Raw genomic sequence first — 22007 nt, forward strand, 5'->3', positions numbered from 1 at the left:
TTTTCTTACTTCCTTTAAATATTACTATGCAAATTAGTTATCAGTTTATAGTCAAGTGAAAATGCATTTGATAATGAAAGCTCGAGATTAGAGGGTTGTCTGTTTACTGCACATCTACTGCATCTTCATTAGCTTTGAAAGCTTAACCCAATTTTTGTAAGGACTAAGTAGGAAATAGAAGAGCTGAAAATGTGTGGAATGTAAACCAGATCAGATCAAGAGTTTAAATTACAGCAGTGACCTTGAGTCTTTGTTTGTACTGCTGAGTAGCCCCAGAGCTGTAGTTAGAACTCATTTGTGCAAGCAATTTACCATATGTCAGCAGAGCTCCAGGAACTGCCAGTGTGTTCTCTTCTCACCTGTGACAAATGTGAGGTAATGCTACTTAAATTTTCTTTGTAAACCAACATAATTCATACTGTTGAGTCTGCTGCTAGCTGAAAGTGTGTACTCTTACCTCAGCAGAGAAGTTCAGTAACTTGACGTGTGGTAAGTTGACTGTGTGTCTGAGCTCTGGAATAATTTTGAGTTATTTAATCGCTTAATAGAATGAAATTGTGGGTTTTTGTTTTATTTAATCACTTAATAGAATGAAATTGTGGGTTTTTGTTTTAAACAGATAGCTGGATCGAAAATGATAACCTATCTGTGGACAAGAATGTGGATGATCAAGCTGACAGCAGCAGCATAAGAAGCAGAGGCAGCTTGCATTCTGCAGCTAGCGGGGAACACAAAGGTTTGCCAATGCCCCGTCTGCAATCTTTTTCATCTGGTCAGGTCTTCAACTGCAGCACGGGTATGCAAATACTTGTCATTCCCAGCAAGGACGACCATGTTCTGGAAGTCAATATAACGTGACAACTTGGTATGAAAACAAGGAAAAACAAAAACCATTAGAAACTGGATATGAAAGCACTTTAAAGGATTATGACCTGATTAGTCTTTGTTGCAACATTTTAACGCTAAGGAAACCTATGGCACTCAACATTTACTGGCCATGGAAGCACCAGACAATTGTATCAATTTAAATGTACAGTGAAGCTTGTGTCAGCTAGTTTATATTGCCACTTCAGTATGTTTTGTGTAAGCTATTGGGTTTTCTCCCTTCAGTCACATCCTGCATCTCAACACAGAGCAACAAAAACAAAAAATCCAAATATTTGGACCACTTTTTTATTTTTGTCTAGCAGCTGATAGCTTTGTTTCATGCTTCCTACATATTTTAGAATTTAGGGTTGGATGACACAATTATCCAAATCTTGGATTTTTATGTACTTTCCAGGCTTTTCCACACGTGCCAGAAATACAACAAAGCATACCACAACTTGTTCATTGACTTAATAGTTGGTTTTCTGGTTTGTTTTTTTTCCTCTTTTCTCATTGTTAATTCCTGTCATTGCAATCTTATATTAAACTTCCATCGTTTGCATACTTAAATGCATGGAAGAGCTACTGCTATAAACAATCTTAACTGAACAAAATTCCTTAATTTTTTGAGGCTTTCTCCTTCACAGAGTAGACACTGTGATGTCACATATTATATGATTTTATTTTTTTGGGGGGTGGGAGTTGGGACATCCTCTTGCATAGTTCTTACCAAAGAAAGATACTGATAGAATTTAATAATAAATTATTTGGCTTATTGAGTTCCCAGATTAATTTCTTTTATTAGCATTTCTAAGTGGCTTGGTTTTCTGCACCAATTTTTAAATTGGGGCAAAAATTTCAGTATGATGTGATACTTGAACAGTCAACCTTTCATCACGAAGGCTTAGTGTAATTATTACTGATCAGAGGCCAGACTTCTGCATTCATGAGGGAAGAAAGAGGTTGGTTTGATATAGGAAAGCTTGCAGATGTAGAATAATTGTGAAGCAAAGTTAAAACGTGTAACTTAAAGAATTTCATTATTTATATCTTGAAGTGTAAATACAAAAAGTGTTTAAAAAAGAAAGTGTAATTTTTGTGAATGTTGCAAATTTCACCTGTGACTGGAAAAATTACAACTCCTTCTGATGTCCTGCTTCTGATATTGAAACTTGTGCGTTTAACGTGAGAATGACCTTTTCTACTTGCAGTTCTATAATGGTGCATTGTGAACAGACTCCACAGAGGAAAACTGTCCCATATCAAATATTTGTCAGTAAAGCGAAACGTAATTAAAAAATAATAATAATAAAGAGGAACTGCTCATTAGGCGACTTTTTGTTTGTTCTAAACTCAGGTTCTGCAAAATTATTAAGAGGAAGAAAAACCCTCTTTCCAAAAGAAATTGCAATTAAGTTGAAGAATGTATAAGCACTCTGCATCAGCCTATTTTTTTTTTTTAAACAATGTCTAAATAGATGTATAAGGTAGACCTACTAGCTGAAAATGTTATTGTTATGCATCTTCTTTCTGTGAAGGAATGCCCTTTCTCTGTGGAAATCATACCCTTTTATTCTGGATAAAACCCAAAGCATCATTTAGTGTGAATGACTGCTGGGATTCTTTGACTGGAAAAGGTAACAAGTTAGTGACTTTGACACTGCAGGTATTATAATTAATTCCATTTTCATGGTTTGCTATTAAATCATTTTTCACATTGTTCTGTAATATACTGTTAGATTAAACACATTGTACTAAGATTGTTTAATGAAATTGTAAGCGTTACAGTTCTAAATATACATGTTTTAAAAAGAAATCCACCTTCTCTGCTGCTGTGCCTCCTTTTAGTTTAGCAAAGCTACGAAAAAATAGTTAAATAAATAAGGGGATTCGTGAGCCTTGCGTCAGGCACGGGCAGAGCTCGCCCCTGGGCTGCTGCTCTGTGGGGTTCAGGCAGCCTGCTGCCAGCCTGCGTTTACACGCGAGGAAGCCATACTCGCGAGGGTTCTCCTCCGCCCTGCAGCGCCGGGGCTGTGGTCGCGGACGGGGACAGCGGGGAGGAGGAAAAGGAGGTCCGCGGGCTGCGGGCCCGCCTCCATCTTGCGGCCCGCCTCCATGTTGCCGCCCGCCCGCCCCTCCAGCCGCATGCGCGGGCCGCCGGCCATTACACGCGGAGCACGCGTGGGGCCGCCGCCATGAAGTTCGCCTACAGGGTGAGTGCCCGCAGCGGCTGCCCTCCCCTCCCTCAGCCTGCTCTGTTCCTCGGCTCTAACCGATCCCTTCTTCGGCTTCTTCGTTCTCCCCTCCTCACAGTTCTCCGGCCTGCTGGGCACCGTGTACCGCCGCGGCAACCTCAGCTTCACCCGCGATGGCAGCGGCCTCGTCAGCCCCGTCGGGAACAGGATCTCCCTCTTCGACCTGAAGAAGTGAGCCAGCCCCGGCAGCAAGCGGTTTGCCTCCGGTTTAGGAGCTTAGCTTTCCTCGGCCTTGTCCTGTCTCTTACATACAACGCGGCCTAGAATGTAATCTGCCTTTTCCTATACGGCAGAGTGGGGTTGGTACTTGTTAAACTGGGATTCTGGTCAGGAGCCTCTCTTGCATCCTTGGTGTCTATCAAGTAATTACAGCAGCTAATTAAAATCTGGAGGGGTTTGCACCAAAGTTGCTTCAGCGGCTCTAATGCAGGCATCAAATCATCTTTCATTGATACCGGTGATGACTGACATTTCCCTATTCTTGCACTCAATTTGCTCTTTTGTCATTTTATTGCAGTAATAAATGTGAAACGCTCCCATTGGCTACACGGCACAACATTGTGTGTGTGGGGCTTTCTCCAGATGGAAGTCTCGCCATACTGGTTGATGAAGGTACTTGCATAAATGAGGTATTTCTTTTATAAAAAAATGAAGTGAAAGTAATGCATGGAGAGAAAAGTAGGCGTTCAAACTAAAAACAAATTAGAAGTGCTCTGCTTTAGGTTAGAATTTTGGCAGAAGGTAACTTAATTTACAGAACTTAGCATTTTTAAAAGTAGCTATTAAGTTTTATTTTTCTTTATACATCGTTGTACGCACTGTCTCGAAAAGTTTCTGATGTACTTTTTTTTTAATACGAGAAAAACCCTGGATGTCCTAGGGTTATGTTTTCTTTGAGGATTGAATAATTTCTATGTTCTTTCTTTTTTCGCCCTCACAGAGGGAGCTGCCTTGCTTGTCAGTTTGGTTGGTAAATCTGTGATACATCACTTTCATTTTCACAAGCCAGTGCATAGTGTCTGCTTTTCGCCTGATGGCAAGTAAGTAAAATGTGTGTACTTCAGAGCAAAATAACGGAATTACCCCATAAAGTACTTGTAATTATTAAAACATTCTGACCAATCAGGAAATGATATTTACTAGTTAATATAGAAGAGATTTTGAGCTGTACCAGGACCACTTTATCAGTAAAGTTGAGCTGGGAAAAGAAGAGGAAAAACAAAGCTTGGAAAGGTGCCCATCACAGATGTTAGCGATGGTCGAACTTTTAGAAACAGAAAATTCTCTATGAATCTCGCTGTCCTTCCATATTGTAAGGAGGGTTAAAGAGCCCACATGGGGAACAGTCAGTGCTGCAGAGTCACACCAGGGCACTCTTGGTGCAGTTCTGATGCTGACTTGGGTTTGTTGTGTCCTTTGGTAACGTAGTGCTTTTTTTTCATATCTCATTTTAACTCTATGGTCACTGAACCAAAGTGTGACATGAATGTGAGAGTTGTCAGAAGGGAGAGAGAAAAATGTACAGGTTTCCCTTTTGGTGCCATTTCTCAGTTTGATTAACTTAACGTGATTGTGAATGAGTTTTTGCTTGGAAGTTGGGCTCACGGTTCTGGCTGTTATACTGGCTACAGGGCAACATTAAAGGATATTTGCAACAGGAATGCAGATGCATTGTGTTTGTGAAAGTGCCCAATATATGGAGGTGAAGAGAGGTTGAAATAGAATATCTTATTTTGGATGTTTGAACTTTACCTTCGTGTGTGAGAACAAATGAATAAAAGTTTCATTATTCAACCTGATTGATTTTTCCAAAGTTGTGGTGGTTTTACCGTGCTGGGCAGCTGAACACCACAACCGCTCTCTCACTCCCCCTCCTTAGATGAGGAGGGGAAGAAGTAAAGGAAAGAACAACCCACAGGTTGAGATAAGGATAATTTAATTAAAGGAAAAAAAAATAATTATTAAGGAAAGAGTATTATTAATCAAAAAATTTAACTGAAGGGAAAAAAGGGAAAGGGGGAAAGGGAAAAAACAAAACAAGTAAAAGCTATGTGGAAGTGCAGAGGAAGGAAGTTACTCTCTACTTCTCACAAATGAGCGATGCTTGACCACGTCCTTGATGCAGGGCCTCAACGCATGTAGCTGGTGTTCGGGAGGACAGACGTTTTCACAGCGAGAGCCCACCCCTGTCCTCTTCTTCCTTTTTCCACCTTTTATTGCTGAATGTGACATCATATGGTATGGAATATCCCTTTGGTTGGTTTAGGTCAGCTGCCCTGGTGACGTTCCTTTCTCGTTTTTTTTTGCCCACCCCCTAGGAGGGTTAGAGAGAGTCCTGATGCTGTGCCAGCACTGCTCAGCAGCAGACACAACACTGGTGTGATGCCACTGCTGTTCTAGCTACAAGTGTAGAGCACAGCACTGTATGGACTGCTGCAGGGAAAGTTAACATCCCAGCCAGACACAGTACAAAAGGCTCTCTGTCTCTTAATACACCTGTTCTTGAATTTGAGGGATAATAGCTACCTGGAAATACTTTTTTTTTGGTTTTGATTCTGAAGTACTCTATCACTTCAGTAACACAGAAACCTTTTTAACATTATAGTGTTTTGTTTTATTGCAGTTTATACTGAAAAAAAATCATTTACTTTAACAGCTTTGTGTGCAATTCTGCTTTTTTTTTCCCTATATGACAGGAAATTTGTGATTACAAAAGACAATGTTGCTCTTATGTACCATGCTCCTGGGAAGAAACGAGAATTTAATGCATTTGTTCTGGACAAAACGTATTATGGTCCATATGATGAAACAACTTGTATTGACTGGACTGATGATTCCAAGTGAGTTGTTAAACTGAAGCACTGTATGTCTGCTTGCACTGTTAACATTGTGTGCATGTTACAGTCTACTTTCTTTCTAAAGTATTTACTTTTACTTCTTTCTTTCTAAAGTATTTACTAGCTTTAAAAATTTGTTTATACTTTAATTGAATACTATATATATATAGTATAATGTTTATACTATAAACACTGTAGCTAGGCAGACTAGAAAGTATGAAATAGTCATGTATAAGGGAACAGCAATTCAGTCTTGTTGAAAATGCCAAGTTATCCATAAAAGAAACAGATCTTGCAAGTATGCACATGGCTGACTTTCTGAATATATTTAATCCCATATACCTTTGCTAGAGTTACTAACTTAAGTTAGCAACCCTTGTATGTAAAATTGCTGTTTAGGTGGTGACTGTTGTCTTCCCATGCAGAATGTTCCCCACCCAGTGATGAGTCTGGCAAACCAGTGTTCTTGACTCAAATTGCCTTTTCTTTTGTAGATGTTTTGCAGTGGGAAGCAAGGACATGTCTACGTGGGTGTTTGGAGCAGAGCGATGGGCAAACCTGATCTATTACTCACTCGGAGGGCATAAGGATGTAATAGTAGCCTGCTTTTTTGAAGAGAACAGTCTAGATGTATGTACATAATGACGCTACATTCTTGAATTTTAATATTAAAAAAGCTGAGGTAAAGTCTTAGCTTTAGATAAGGATGCTGACTTTTTTGATATCAGAATTTTTAAAATATGTGGGTAGTGTCTCAGCTCATCAGCTATGAATTTACAATTCCTTGAATGTTTCAGGAAGTAAATGGTAAAAGGAGAGTAAGTTATTTAAAATCGCTCCCCCCAGAAATTACAATTTTAAATATGAAAAGAATAATCAGCTGTAACTCCAAATGGTAATAAAATTGCCTCTGGTCTTTTCAAAAATATTCTGAAGGCAGTGTAGAGTAAATCACTACTTTCTCAGGACAATTGAATTTTCCAAACCTAATCATCTGGATTGCTAGAGGGCTAAGTAACATAATTCCAGTGATGGAGTGCAGACTTGTTATCCCTTCTGCAATTCTGTAGTCATTCTAACATGGTAGCACATTTCAAAACATCTGTTACATAATAATCATGTTTCTGTGCTTGTATCCTAGCTGTACACGGTTAGCCAGGATGGAGCTCTCTGCGTGTGGCAGTGTGATACAGAGCTTGATGGTTTGAAGCCCATGCCTCCTAAAGAAGCTAGGAAAAAGAACAGAATAAAGGAAGATGAAGAGTTTCTTGAGGAATCTAAGGGTGAAGAAATTCATGGAAAAGCCCATCCAAATGAACAGGAGATTAGAGAGAAAGTTAAATATTCACGTATTGCAAAGTAAGTGATTTTCAGTTTTCCAAAGACAGAGTTTTTGTGGGAGACTACCACGTTGGGCTTTTTCTCCATTTATTCACTCAGAGTAATGTAAAACTCTGCTCAGGATTTAGAAATTTTCTATAAATCTCACAATAAATAGTTTCGGTAGAATGTCCGTTTGTCTTACCTTGACCGCATGAAAGGCGATACCTTCAGAATAACAGGTCAGTCTTATTTTATTAATGTAAGCAATACTGACTTATGGTGTATGCTGTATTGTTTGAAATGCAAAAAAAAAAAAAAAAAAAAAAAGGGTAATGAGATCATCAGTACGGTATCCTCTAGCTAAGTCTAGAGGTGACAGAAACATTTGGTAAATGTAGCTGGTAAAGAGAGCTCATCAGCCTTTTTGGTGAACTACCTGGAGATGCCTTTCTGAAGTGTCTCCCTGTCTATCCACATCAATTGAGATGTGTTTTAAAAAGAAAAATTCAGTCTGAAGATAGCTGTAGCATTTAGCTTTGCTGGAAGAACGATTATGTTCATAGGCAATCCCTAGTCAATGACAATGGAGTGAGGGGGAGAGGGGATTCTGGAAAGGGAAATCTGGGTGCACCTGGCATCAGGCTTCTCCTCTCAGTCTCTCTGACTGTAAAGGAAAGTACCCTACCCCAGCCTGCGTTGGAATTAGCCTCTGTGAACATCATTTCCCAGCAGCGAAGGAATTTGGAATATACAAATGTTAAAGTTCAGATGCTCTTTTATTTGACCATTATGTGGTGCTTACCTGTTTAATTCCAGTAAGAGCTACAGCTACAAAGAAACTTAGAAAACCTTCTTCACTAGGCATACAGCGCTTATGACTGTTGCCTCTGTAAGAGGCTCACATATAGAAGGATAACCACTTACTTCTTGAAAGCTGCATGTGATGTTCAGAAAGAAATGCACAGTGCGTTTCCTTTGATGTTAATGTTCTTCTCTTTTATTGTATGTGGTATCATTGTGGTGTCACTTCTTACAAGATTACTGTAGCGGTTGTGAACATTCAGAAAAAGGAAAGGAAGAGAATTAGCTTTTTACAAGCTATCTAAAGTACATTTATATGCATACATTTATATACTATTAAAAAGTTCCAGAAATAGTCCTTTTGAGTTTTATTGTAGGATATTTTCAAAATACTTGACCTATATTGAAATGCAACTATAACATCATACTTTTATTTTGCGTTCAGTTTGCTTCTCTTATTTCTTTGATGCCCAGGTATTTTTTCAATAAAGAGGGAGATTTTAATAACCTGACATCTGCAGCTTATCACAAGAAAACACACCTCTTGGTCACCGGTTTTGCTTCTGGAGTCTTTCACCTCCACGAGCTTCCAGATTTCAATCTAATCCATTCCTTGAGGTGAGGTGTATGGGGTTGTGGTGGGTGGTTGGTTGACTTGGTTTGGGAATAAGGTCTGTTGTGTTTTGTTTGTTTGTTTTTGGTTTGGTGTGGTTCTTTCTTTTTTTCTTTGTTTGAGAAAACACTGTCTTTAGTAGTGAAGGAGGAGTATCAGAGCAGAAGGATCTTCATAGCAAATACAGCTGATACCTGGAAAAGAAGAAAGTTCTGCATATTGAAAATTATCTATAAATTGTCTCTAATTTGAAAAATAACAATATTTTTCCATTGCTGTATGATGCTAGCTAAAGAATGCGTTATTTCTGTGTACAAAAAAAAAAACAACACAACAACAACAAAAAAAAAACAAAAAACAAAAAACAGGTTTACTTTCTTGAATTCAGAGTTTTACTCTGTTACTACCAAGTATGTCTTTGTTTGGGATATTGATATTCTGTCTTTATTACAAATAAGGCAATATTGCCCGTTTAATGTCATCTAGTATAATAAAAGAGAGAGCTTATATGATACTTTTGATGTTACAGGGATACAGAAAATTCAGTAATCAAAGATCGTGCCTGAACAGAAAAAATAAACTCTGGTTTCTCAGATTTGAAGTTTTATCACATAAGGCTCGAAAATGCAAATAATGGATAATTTTCTTTAGTATTTCAGATCAAAGGATAGCTTCTATTTCTATCAACTGTACTGGTGACTGGATTGCCTTTGGATGTTCAGGTTTGTAAATTTTTTTGGTCTGTGGTCATGGAAAATGAGGAATGTCGTGGGCATACAAGTCCAAAGTCTGCCTCTCCTTCTTGAATCCAAATGTTAAAATTTTGCTAATAATTTATAGTCTCATCTCCATAGTGTCTGGCATGTATCCCTAATCAAGTTGTCCTCACAGAGTTCTTGTGATTCAGGGATGGCTACAGTATCAAAGATGAAAAATGCAAAATGAACAAATGACATAAACATGAAGACAGAGTTCCATCCTAGCATATTTCAGATTTTTGGCTGTTTATCAGCATGCATCTATCTGTTTATTACCAAAAGCAAGTTAATAGCATTGGGGCTGTAGTACTGAGGATGTTAAGCCAAGTAACCTTGAACTTTTAAAATGAAAATGACTTGTATTAGGACTGATACATGCATAATGGAACCTGTTTGCATCAACTTTTTTTTTTTCTTCTTTCTTCAGTTGTTCGATGCAAGTATGTGATTTTTGGCTTGCAATTGCAGGTTCCCATCATTGGATTCATAATTCTGATTAATTCTTATTTGTCTACAGGTTTGGGTCAGCTCCTGGTGTGGGAATGGCAAAGTGAGTCCTATGTGCTGAAGCAGCAGGGCCATTTCAACAGCATGGTTTCGTTAGCATATTCTCCAGATGGACAATACATAGTAACTGGAGGGGAGGATGGAAAAGTAAGTGTGACAGTAGTATTGAAATATGATTTTAAGTTTTAAAAACATAGAATGGAAATTCAAGCTCTTACGATGTGGAAAGCTCTGTTACCATAACTGGTACATATTTTTTTCTTTAAAAAAAAAAAAAAAAGGCAAGAAGAAAAAAAATGACCTTATTTTATGTTTTGATTTTCCTCTGCACAGCATATATATTTTGATGTGTTATTATTGGTATCCTCTGCAGATTGCATCACTTATGCATTTTAGCAGCTCTTTTTTAATACAGTTGCAGTAAGAGAAGAAGATCAAATTCATCAAATGTTAATTTATATCCGTTTGTGGTAGTTCCGTGATACATGGAGATGAATGAATTTGCAGTCACCCAAATTCATGCCCTTTTATTAATTGATTTTAATGGGAAATTTATTTCAACTTACTTACAAAAGTGCAATTCCCGAACAGCTTTTTCTGCAATGTCCAGTTGGAGAAGCTTGCTATTTAAAAGAAAAATGACCTCATAGTATTGAAATGGAAGGCTAGGTGTACAAGATACAGGTACTTTTTTTTTAAGGACATTTTGTAGATTAAGCCCAAAATTACATGGGATTTTGAAGATTAATCCCAAAAACATAAATGTGACAAAGATAGCTCCTGATTGTGACAAGATGCTTTGACAGGGGAAAAAAAGAGACCTGCCACTTGCTGGTTTTTTTATTGAAAATTAACTTTGTTTCAAAAATGTTTTGACTGTCTCCACTTAGATTTCCTTGTTGTATATTTGCCTTTAAGGGTCTAATGATAAGCTGTGGCTCTGTTTGTCTCACTTGCATAGAATTCCTTCCATCTGGATTGAAAGTCGCTTATGCTACTGCAGAGTTGTAGGGCTAACTTTCCTTTACTCTTCTGCTGCCTAATCCTTTCTTTCTGAACTATTGATAGAGATTATAGGAAGGTTTCTCTCGTCTCTCTTGCAGGTGAAAGTGTGGAACACTTCGAGCAGTTTTTGTTTTGTCACTTTTACAGACCATACGAGTGGCGTAACTGCTGTAACTTTTACTTCCAGTGGCTATGTCATTTTGAGTGCTTCCCTGGATGGAACAGTGCGCGCCTTTGATCTGCACAGGTAACTTATCATAAAGCTTTTGTTTATCATTTAGTCTTCATCCCTCACATCCCAAAATGCAGGAAACTACTGATTGCTGGTTTCAAGATCAGGTTGCACAAATGTGAATGTTGCTTTATTGATTCTTGGTTCAGCCTTTGATTCAGACTCAGATAGTAACTAGGAATCCTGCCACTCCATCCAGTTCCTATGAACAAAATTCTGGAATGACCTTACTCAGAGAAATTGGAAATCCAGTAAGATCATTCTTTGCCTTTACTGTTCAAACAGGAGGAAGGCACCTGTCTAACAATGTTTGCCATAGTTACAGGGGTTGAGCTGTTACAATACAACTGTGTACATGACTGGATGTGTAAACAAGCCTGTGTTATCTGAATAGACATACCCTATGTAAAAGAAGACAGCTCTTCTGTTTTGAGTATTTTGGGCTGTTATTTCTGCAGAATTAGTAATAGTTTTTTGAGTCTTGGAATCATGCTGAGGTGTTGCATCTCGTTTTATATAATTTTTTTAATGTAGATTGCTTAAAAGACATAAAAAGAATTTCATTTTACATGTTAAAAAAAACAGAAATGTATAAAATGTGTGTTTAAATCTACCTGAAATGTTTTTTTTGTAATTTATTTTCATTTTTACAACAGATACCGTAATTTCCGTACCTTTACTTCTCCACGACCAAGTCAGTTCTCTTGTTTAGCCGTGGACTCCAGTGGTGAGATTGTGTCAGCTGGTTCCCAGGATTCCTTTGAAATATACATCTGGTCAATGCAGAGTGGGAGGTTGTTAGATGTAAGGACTCACAATGTTGGAGTACTGAAGTTAACACAGATAAGATACATCGTGGTGATACTAGTAACTTTGCGATTAGTTGGAGGGCTCTAATACACTTTAATGAAGTGTTTTGTGTTTGTATTTAAGAAATGGAGCAAAGGAATGCTGTTTCCAGAAACTTTTGATTTATTTCATTGAGCTTATCCTGTATTTCTGTGGGAAATAGTTTTCAGAAGTTTTGAGTCATGAGCTCTTTTTAGCTGCTGAAGTAACACAAGTATTGCTGAGGTATTGCAGTGCTACGACACGGTAACAAAGTCTCATTACTCTACTAGTTGTGTAGAGATGTTCTTTTCTACATGTTTTGTAGAAATGAAGAAATTGTAGGTGCTGTCCTAAGATCAATGCAGATTCCATGGACAGTTTCCCTGGTGCAGAGTAGAGACATGATTTTTTGTATAGGTATTTAATGTGGAGGTTGAGAAAACTATCAATTTAAATCTCTCTGTTGATTTGCTGATAGTTTTAAATATATTCTCTGCAGAGTACAATTAAATTGTTAAATAATAGAGAGGGACACTGTCATTTGCTGTTTTCAATTCTTAAGCATTAATGTATGTCTGATGGCCAAGTAGATGAACTCAGCAATTTTTACATTAATTTGGTGCAGGTGGTGAATACAGAGCATTGATGCTATCTCTGCATATACTTGAGTGGATTTTCAGAGTTTTGGGTTTAGTTCCTTTGCATGATTTGTGCTGAGACAAGTAGGAGCTCCATGCTTGAAAAAATTGTATTACTCTTATTCACAGTTTTTGTTAGTGTGTTTTCTTAAATGTTTTCAGTTGAGGGACATCTTGAATTCTCAGTTCAATGACTTGTTTTTTCACAGTTGCTCTCCTTCTGATAAGAAGGGGAAAAAAAAAAAGCTCCCTATGTCTCCGTCTCTCTACAGACAATGTGTGTAATAAGAGTGGTTATAGATGCCTATGCAGTGGTAGCACTGCAGTGAATTCAGTTTTTTAACTTCTGAAAATAAAAAGTTGAGAATGTAATGTATCATTCCACACAATCTGTAATGTGTCATTCCACATGTCCAAAATTTACCGCAAGTATGCATGGACAACTTAGGCATAGTTTAATTGCTACATTTAGAGTTTGTTGATTACAAACTATGTGAACTTCGGTTTCTCTTACCTAATTCTGTGTTATCTTTTCTTTTATTAGGTTTTAGCAGGTCATGAGGGCCCCATCAGCAGTTTGTCTTTTAACCCAGTGAAGTGTGTTCTAGCGAGCGCCTCTTGGGATAAAACAGTCAAGTTATGGGATATGTTGGACAGCTGGAGAACTAAGGAGACACTAATGTTGAACTCAGACGGTAATTTTTATTTCGTCTTATATCAAATATAACATATTATCAGAAATGATACAACGACTGAATAAAAAGCAGAAAGTGTCAAATACAGACAGATGTTTTTCTTACTAATGAAAACAAAAAGTTTAGATAGTTCTTTATAGCACTGTTAACAGTGCAAGAAATCCTTCTTATATATAACCAGCTCTAGCTTTATAATTAGCTAAACATTTGTATTTTGTTCAGAGAAGAAGTGCTGTCACACTTGTTAATCTTTATCTTTTTCTGGTAGTTGATGAAACACTAGAAAAATATAGGGTATTTTTTTTTTTCCCAGGAAAAACATAGTCTTTTTCTCTAGAAAAAGTATCCAACTGTACTTTTAACCATTAATTAAATTTTTTGCAGTTCTTGTTGTTGCTTTCCGTCCTGATGGCAAGGAGCTTGCAGTTGCTTCTCTGAATGGACAGATAACATTTTGGGATCACGAAAATGCAGTGCAAGTTGGCTCAATTGAGGGAAGACATGATCTCCAGATGGGAAGGAAGGAGCTTGATAAAATAACTGCCAAACAATCAGCCAAGGGGAAGTAAGTAAATGAGATGGCAGTTGAAAAGAGGGTGCCACACTGGCTTTTGCTTTTGGGCTATTTCCTTCCAGTTGTTTTTTACATGAAGATTGCAGATTGCATCTGCCATTCAAATATTTTGATTCTGACATTGGGTTTTAAAAGACTACCTGTGTTGACATCTGGACGGACCCTTTTTATCTTTTGCTGTGTCAACCCACTGATAACAATATCATTCTGATCATCTGTTCTTTTTCATCAGTTACAAGCTTGTATTGCTTGCATAGTATTAAGATTCTCATGACAGTTACTCATTTGACAAATGTGATAGGTCATTTTAAGTGGATATCTCAATTTGTAAATATTAGTATGTAACTATCAGCGTGTAGAAACTGATACTTTTTTAAAAATAAATGGAAATAAGCTGTGGGTATATTACAGGTTACTAAGCACATGAAGTAATTTTTAAAGGCAAGTTGAATTTAGATGCTGTCAGAAAGTCTAACATAGAAGTCTGGTATTTCATTCTTCTCTTTTTCCCCTGGTGCCCACCTACACAAAACAACATATTTTTGGTGATGAGCTCAACCACCTTCTCTTTAAAACATGCCATGATGTTTTTTTTCCCCTCTCTCTTACCACCATCCTTAGTGTTGCACAAGGTCCAACTAAGTGCTCATTTGTTGATTTGCAACTGTGCGTAAAAAAGTTATGGAAGTATTTCAAAAAGTCGTTGGAGTTTTAAATTGTTTTTTGTTCATATATTGTAAAGTACCAAAAGTAGTTGGTTGTAGTAAAATGGTTTTATATGTTAATGATATGTGAATGAAGATTCCACTTTTTCAATGAAATTATTTCTTTTCTGTCTTGACACTGTACTCGTCTTTTGGCTCAGATGTGGCAGTAAAATTAACTACTTTCTCTTTTCTCTTTTTCTTTACCAGATCTTTTACTACTCTGTGTTACTCAGCGGATGGTCAGTCTATTCTGGCAGGTGGATTATCAAAATTTGTCTGCATATATAATGTGAAAGAACAGATTCTTATGAAAAAATTTGAGATCTCATGCAACTTATCTTTAGATGCAATGGAGGTATGTGATTATAGGAGTCAGTCTCCCCCCATCCCTCCCCCCAGAAACTTGGATTTTTGGCGTGACACCTAATTTAAATGCCATTCATGAATATTTTGTTAATCATGGGTTCATTTTCTTTGTTTTGTGCAGAGGTCTGTAAGGAGAAGTTATTTCTTAGAAAACAAAAATAATTCCTTAAATTTAACTAAAACCTTGCCAGACTGCAGTGTGTTTGTATTAAATGAGCAGAATTTTTAAGCATAATTAAGTCAACTGGCAGCTAACTTAAAATTAGTGAGATCATGTGAAAATTTAAGTGACTGATATTTTGTGCTAAGCTCACTTTGCCCATGGGTTAGTTCATTTTGTTGGCAAAGAAATGAAGGAGCTGAGAACAAACACAGGAAAATATCACTGTATTTTACAAATGCTGTTCCTGAACAGTGCTCAACTTAAAATTAAGTTCCTTTAAAAGTAAAATGAATAAAGAAAAACATTGGGGAAAAAAAAAAATCCGGTAAGACTTGTTAACATCCCCTTACCTGGAAGAATGAAGAATTGTGTTAGTGAGATCTAGTGTTAATGTCAGGTTATATTTGACTGTGGTTCCAAACATGTTTCTTTGACAGCAATGGTTTGTGAAACAGCCTTCATTTCTGTGCTGCCCTTTATTGTGCCAGCATAGCTTAAAAGGATACTAGGAGTGAAACAGCTGGAAAAGAATCCTGGAGGGGAAGGTGTTTATAAATTGGGGGTGGGAGGCATTCAAAAGCATAATTTTTGTAACTGGCTGACTACATGGCCATTAATGTTAGCACAATAAGATTATGGAAGCTGAAGGGGAGGAAAAGCAGGACTGCATTCGAGGAAGTGGTGCCCCTCTTACATAGAACAGTATTTAATAATGTCAAGCCACAATCTGAACCGAGTTTTGTTATTGTGAGGCCGTAAGAATGGAGCAGCCTGATTCTTATCTGTGGTTGGCCTGCTATTGTGAAATGATCACTTTTCTCCATGACTTTGGAAGAAATTACAAAGAAATTTTGGAATAAATTGCAAAGAAATAATCACTAAATGATTCCTGAATGTTACGGAGCATTGTTAGTGTTAACAGGTGTTTGAGAGGAGATTGAGTGCAGTGAATGGAACTTCTGTGTTTTTCCAGGAATACTTAGATCGGAGAAAAATGACTGAATTCGGCAGCATGGCTCTGATTGATGAAGGGGCTGGAGATGAAGATGGTGTTGCTATTCCTCTTCCTGGAGTAAAAAGAGGTATGGCTTTTGGCCTTGCTGTCTTGTTACTGGTCTTGTGTGGATCAAAGCATTTGACCAGAGTAGATACCAGCTGTGAAGGCTTTGAGTTGTCCAGCTCACTTTTTTGGTTTACTTGAATGGTCTGTGGTTACAGAGACCTGTTACACAAGAATTCCAGATTCTGCTGAATGTGGAACCCATGAGGCCCACTTTTATTTTCCAGTTGCTTGCTTTTCCTCTGATCTCTAATCACAGCAAAATTCAGTCCCACTACTTCATTTAGCTTGTTTTAGCTCTAAGATCTCCTGGACAAGTACTGTCACTTTCCATGTCTTCTAACGATGCCAAGTTTTGACGTTTCAGATTTTTTAGCGTGGTGGTAACAGCACAGTTAGAGTGAATAGGTAGACCATGAACATTTGGTGGATGTATTAAACCACTTTTCAACTTTTCTTGTAGGTGACATGAGTTATCGACGCTTTAAACCAGAAATAAGAGTGACTTGCCTGCGATTCTCTCCTACAGGTGAGTATTGATGATGAATTTTTTCTTCCATATAAAACAAGCAAAAGAGTAGAACAACGGAGGAGTAATAATGAAGTGCAAATGCCTTTGGAGATGGTCTTTCCAGATACTACGCGGTGTTGATGGGTTAGTAGTCCAGTCTCTTGTGCAGTGGGTAATTGGCAAACTTAAGCACATACTGCTTTCAGCTGGTATTTTTCACAAGCATTGTCATTGCTGACGAGTTCTTCATTGCACTATTTTCTGTCTTACATCTTGTAAGCAGTGAAGAGTCATTTCTTTGTCATTACTCTTGTGCTTGCATCCTAGAAGACTCAGCTTTGTTCTTAAAAACTGTTTCTTCTTTTCTAGGGCGAAGCTGGGCAGCCACCACCACAGAGGGTCTTCTTATCTATTCACTGGACTCTGGGCTGATTTTTGATCCTTTTGAGCTAGATATTGATGTCACACCCAGCAATATACGCAAAACACTGCATCAGAAGGAATACGCCATGGCTATCATCATGGCCCTCAAGCTGAATGAAAAGAAGTTAATTCAAGAGGTTATAGAGGCTGTGCCTAGTGATGAAGGTAAGTGGGTCTTCCATGAAATTTGACTGAGCTAATTGATGTGTAAGCCAAATAAGGTGAAGTGTAAAGGGTAAAGTTCAGCTCTGAGGAGGAAATAAAAAAGTTAAAATATTCAGGGACTTGAGCCTATTTACTGTAGCTGAAGACAGTGAGAGAGGAAAGGATGATCTTTTGTAAAACAAACAAACAAACAACAACAACAAAAAAAAACCACAGACCTTTTGGTGTTAACTGATGTTACAATTTTACCAATCTACTGCATGGTCACCTACTGACTTTTGAACATGGAATGTGATCAGGTCCAAATTCATGTAAGATTTTTGGATGTCACTTCTCAGAATGTGCTTGATGTTACAGGGGCTTAGCAAGTGTGCCTGTGTGATGAAGATGGTCAATGGGATACTGGACTATAGTGTCAAGAAAGTAGTCAGCATCTTGAGGGAAGTGATTGGTCTCTTCTATGAGACCATTATGGTGTCCAGTTCTGAGCATTCTGGTACAAGACAGATATTGATGTTCTGGAGCATCCAGTGGAGGGCTTGGAAAGTTACTAGAGGGTCAGAGTACATGACAGCTGAGGGGAAGCTGAGAGAGCTGCATTTGTTCAGTCTTTGAAAGAGAGGAGGCCAAGGGAGGATATTTTTACTGTCTTAAAGTGCTTAACAGGATGTTAGAAGGCAGAGCCAGATGTAGAGGTGCACAATGGTACGAAAAAAGCATAAACTAAGGTAAATATGCACATTATCGAGGATTGTGTTCATGCAAACCAAACAGATTTTAAGTTAACTGATTTCTTTCTTTCAAATACAATAATGGTTGGAAGGCCAAAAGAGGAGAAACATGCTTCCTGAGAGGCTGTGCCCTGAAATACAGTATTAAATATCAAATAGTTGCCCAGACACTGCTCTCTTCTCCTTATTCTTTCTTCTAGTCTCTTTCATGTTATTCTAAATAGTAATTCAACACTAATGTGCATATATATTTTGTTTTGTTTTGTTTGCTTTTTGTTTTCCTGTTTGCACAGTTGAGGTTGTCTGCTCATCGCTCCCAGATCTGTACGTGGAGAAGGTGTTGGAGTTCCTGGCCTCTGCCTTTGAGATATCTTGCCACTTAGAATTCTATCTTATTTGGGCTCACAAGTTGCTCATGCTGCATGGACAGAAATTAAAAACAAGGTGAGCTCTTGTGAAAGTCAAAAAGCTGACAAGCATTTTAAAATACCTGTCAGTTTAGGACTTCCCATTGACAATTACTAGCATTCTGGATAGATGCGTACACAGTATTTGAAACTACTTTACCAACCAGCGTATGTGAGATTTGGAACGCATGATAGGGTTTGTAAGGATAAATTACGTTTTTCAAACACTGAAGGTAAAACTTCCCATAGCTTTCTTAGCCTGTACACGCATAAAGATTTGAAGAGTGTTAGTAGGAACTTGTGAACTGTGTTTTTAAACTATTATATATGTTAAATATAACTGAAAGATAATGAGCACGTACAGACTGCATTTTATAGACTTAGCTTGTGATTATAGCATGCACTGTGGCTTGTTTATGCTTTGCCTTCCTGCATAATTCTTCACAACCGTGTGGGCCTGTCCTGTGAATTATGTTCAGCCTACCTTTACTCCAGAGTTTATGGACATCTTGGAACAAAATGAGGCAAATGAGGGGTTTGATAGCAAGTGAGAGGTAGGAAGTCATCTGAGACAGAGTCCTGCAGGTTAAAATAACGGCGCACTGTGTAACTCTATCTTTGCCTCAGCATCAGTACTGGTTGAGTGATTGAAATGATGAGAACAAACTTTATGCTTTTGTGTCTGTAGAAGTAGAGCGTTTAAAACAAACTCTTAATTGTTTGGAAAGTAATGTAGTACTTGGAAGAAACTGTGGTCATTACAGGAAGCACAACTAGTTCTTCATGTTGCAGCTGGACATTAGAAAAAAAAATCGGCAATAAATTTTATTGAGTATAATCATTGGCACAATCAAAAGCAAAAAGCTTTTGTTTGTTTCATGTTGGCTTTAAATACAAACATTTTAGGGTAACGTGTACGCTTGTTAAAATTTTGAGAATATAGAACAGTTACAGATTGCCCCATGGAAATATAGATCGCACTGCGAGTTGTGTATTTTCTCCCTTTAAGGTCACAGAAGCTGCTCCCTGTGATACAGTTCCTTCAGAAAAGTATCCAGCGACATTTTGAAGATGTTTCCAAGCTGTAAGTATTGTTATATCTAATAGCTTAAACCAAATCCTGTAGTGTGGAGTAATCTGCAGGATGATAGTTCAGTATTAGAAGTTTCAAGACTGTCTTCTTTCAAACATGTCTTCTTTAGAGGTATACTTTAGGAGAAAAATGGAATCTTGTTTCTAACATGTTCCTGTTTATTTTTACAGCTGTGAATGGAATATCTACAATATTAAATATGCACTGGCCATTTCACAACAGCGAGGCATGAAACGTCTGGCAGAAACATCAGTAGATGAAGAAGAGTCGGAGTCTGACAGTGATTATCTTATGCAAGAAGTTCATGAAGACAGTTTTAGTTCCTAGTGACTCTTCACGGGAGGGAGAAAACCTAAGACAAAGTGAATTTACGCAGTGGTATTCACTGAGACTGAGTGGCCCTCATAGTGGCATAATTTAACTCTTTTTAAACAGTGTGAATGGAGTTATGTGTGAGTTACAGTAATGGGGAAGATTTAGGATAAAATGCCATCCATGGTATACTTTGTGTAGCTTTTGGCCATAACACCAATGATTTGCTTGACAGCATCGATTCAGTTTTTTATTGTTCCTGATTTCAGATAACAAGAAATGCTTCCTTTATTTAAAACACATTGTATATAGATCAAAGATCATGCATTAGTTGTAATGAAGCCTTGTCATACTTTGAGGTGGACTTTCTTAACCATGTTTTTATATCATTTTTAACTGGAAGGCTACATATTGCTCGCAACTTGTTTGATTTTTTTTTTCAAATTGGTTTTAATACATGCATGTCATGTTGTTGGACCACTGTGTTAGGAGTAAGCATACCCATTTTTCTTGTTTCTGTAACTTCCAAACCTGATGCAGTTCCAACAATAAGGATAAATGGTATATCCCTAACAATGATTATGGGAACAAAGTTACTGTGCTGCACAACCTCTGCAGGGGTTTAATTAATAATCTGTTATACTATGGTAAAAATTTGGTTGGAAATTGCCAACTCAGTGTAACTTAAACTATAAGAGAATGTTACAAATGTTTCTCATAAAAGCCCTTTCTGGTCTTTTTTTTTTTTTAATATATAAAAGTTTATTAACATAAAAATCTGAAACTTCAGTTTTCTTTGTCTGTGAATTGGCACAGGAATTGCTCAATAATGACGTTGAGGTTCTGAAGGCAAAGAACCATATCCATGTTTGTGTTGGCTTTCAAGCCCTATGCTGACAGGACTTTGTTAGTGAACACACTGCACGAGAAAGATGTGGACCTGTTAGAGCAAGTCCAGAGGTGGGCTACAAAGATGATCAGAGGGCTGGAGCACCTCTCCTGTGAAGAAAGGCTGAGAGCTGGGGCTGTTCAGCCCGGAGCAGAGAAGGCTTCAGGGAGACCTCATTGTGACCTTTCAGTACCTAAAGGGGTCTTACAAAAAAGGTGGAGAAGGCCTCTTCATGGGGTAGATAATAATAGGACAAAGGGGAATGACCTTAAACTAAAAGAGGATAGATTTAAACCAGATGTTAGGTGGAAAGTCTTCATTATAAGGGTAGTGAGGCACTGGAACAGGTTGCCAAGAGAAGTGGATGCCCCATCCCTGGAGGTATTCAAGGCCGGGCTGGATGGGGCCTTGGCCAACCTGATCTGGTGGGTGGCATCCCTGGCTATGGCAGGGGGGTTGGAATTAGATGATCTTTAAAGTCCCTTCCAGACCAAGCTGTTCTATGATACTGCAAATAATGAGACAGAATTGTTTTACTTTCTTCAGTGTATTCTGTTCTGGATTTGTTATTTTCATGATCATTGCAATATTTCGGTGTCTCGGCATTGTGAAGGAGTTGCTGGGCTGGAGAGATGCTTGTGAAACATCTGTGGAACTGAGGTTCTCCACCTCACTGCCTCCTTTCCTCCACCATAATAGATAGTAAGCTTTATGGAAGGGAGGCATAGGTGGGTTGGGAAGAAGCCACGCAGGAAGAAGACAAAAATACGTCTTTGCATCCTTGTAAATCTCTGAAGTGCTTAAGCTGACATGGAGAACACGATCATGTTACCTGACACGTAACAGTTCTTACTCTGTATTACAAAGCACAGAATTTGTGTTTGTCTCCAGACAAATTCTATGACGCACATGACAAAATAAAATTTTCCAGTTTTCCAGTGTGTCCTTCCCTATCAATAAGGAGAATAATGGGAGCTGAGTATTGGGGTCTGGTAGGTCCAAAGTTTGGCAGGCCCTTGTGCCTGTCAGCACAATTTGCAAATATCTCAGATTTGTCAGATTTGCCCATGTGGAGTGGGGCTGGGCGTTGGAGAAGTGCCCTTTTCTGTTGCCAGTTGTGACCACTCTTGCATCTTGATTTAATTACATCTGATTGTATGTAGATGTGTATTTCAACAGGAATGTTGTTCTTATATGCAGTTTGGTTTCCTTAATAAGAGAGAAAACCAACCAACCATCACCCA

The 22007-nt window shown here is 38.0% G+C and overlaps 2 protein-coding genes across 3 annotated transcripts in view; both read left to right on the forward strand.

Annotated features, from left to right (window-relative positions):
• TRAPPC10 (trafficking protein particle complex subunit 10) overlaps nucleotides 1-2677 on the forward strand; it is a 42324-nt gene extending 39647 nt beyond the window's left edge. For both annotated transcript variants that reach the window (XM_035545941.2, XM_035545942.2), the window contains exon 23: nucleotides 620-2677. In XM_035545941.2, coding sequence (XP_035401834.1) covers nucleotides 620-858 — 239 coding nt within the window. In that variant the 3' untranslated portion in view covers nucleotides 859-2677. The remainder of the gene's footprint in view (nucleotides 1-619) is intronic.
• Nucleotides 2678-2966: 289 nt separating this feature from the next.
• On the forward strand, nucleotides 2967-21711 carry PWP2 (PWP2 small subunit processome component). Its single transcript, XM_035545922.2, has 21 exons — nucleotides 2967-3080; nucleotides 3181-3293; nucleotides 3640-3734; nucleotides 4063-4162; nucleotides 5819-5962; nucleotides 6454-6589; nucleotides 7101-7318; nucleotides 8558-8701; nucleotides 9348-9418; nucleotides 9972-10108; nucleotides 11065-11213; nucleotides 11855-12002; nucleotides 13212-13362; nucleotides 13747-13927; nucleotides 14851-14998; nucleotides 16146-16254; nucleotides 16696-16761; nucleotides 17113-17331; nucleotides 18356-18506; nucleotides 19479-19553; nucleotides 19733-21711. Exons 1-21 carry the CDS (start codon nucleotides 3063-3065, stop codon nucleotides 19887-19889), a joined length of 2730 nt encoding a protein of 909 aa, XP_035401815.1. The 5' UTR covers nucleotides 2967-3062; the 3' UTR covers nucleotides 19890-21711.
• Nucleotides 21712-22007: the final 296 nt, after the last annotated feature.

This window comes from Cygnus atratus, chromosome 1 (genome assembly GCF_013377495.2).
Source record: "Cygnus atratus isolate AKBS03 ecotype Queensland, Australia chromosome 1, CAtr_DNAZoo_HiC_assembly, whole genome shotgun sequence".
In the NCBI taxonomy this organism is placed as follows: Eukaryota; Metazoa; Chordata; class Aves; order Anseriformes; family Anatidae; genus Cygnus; species Cygnus atratus.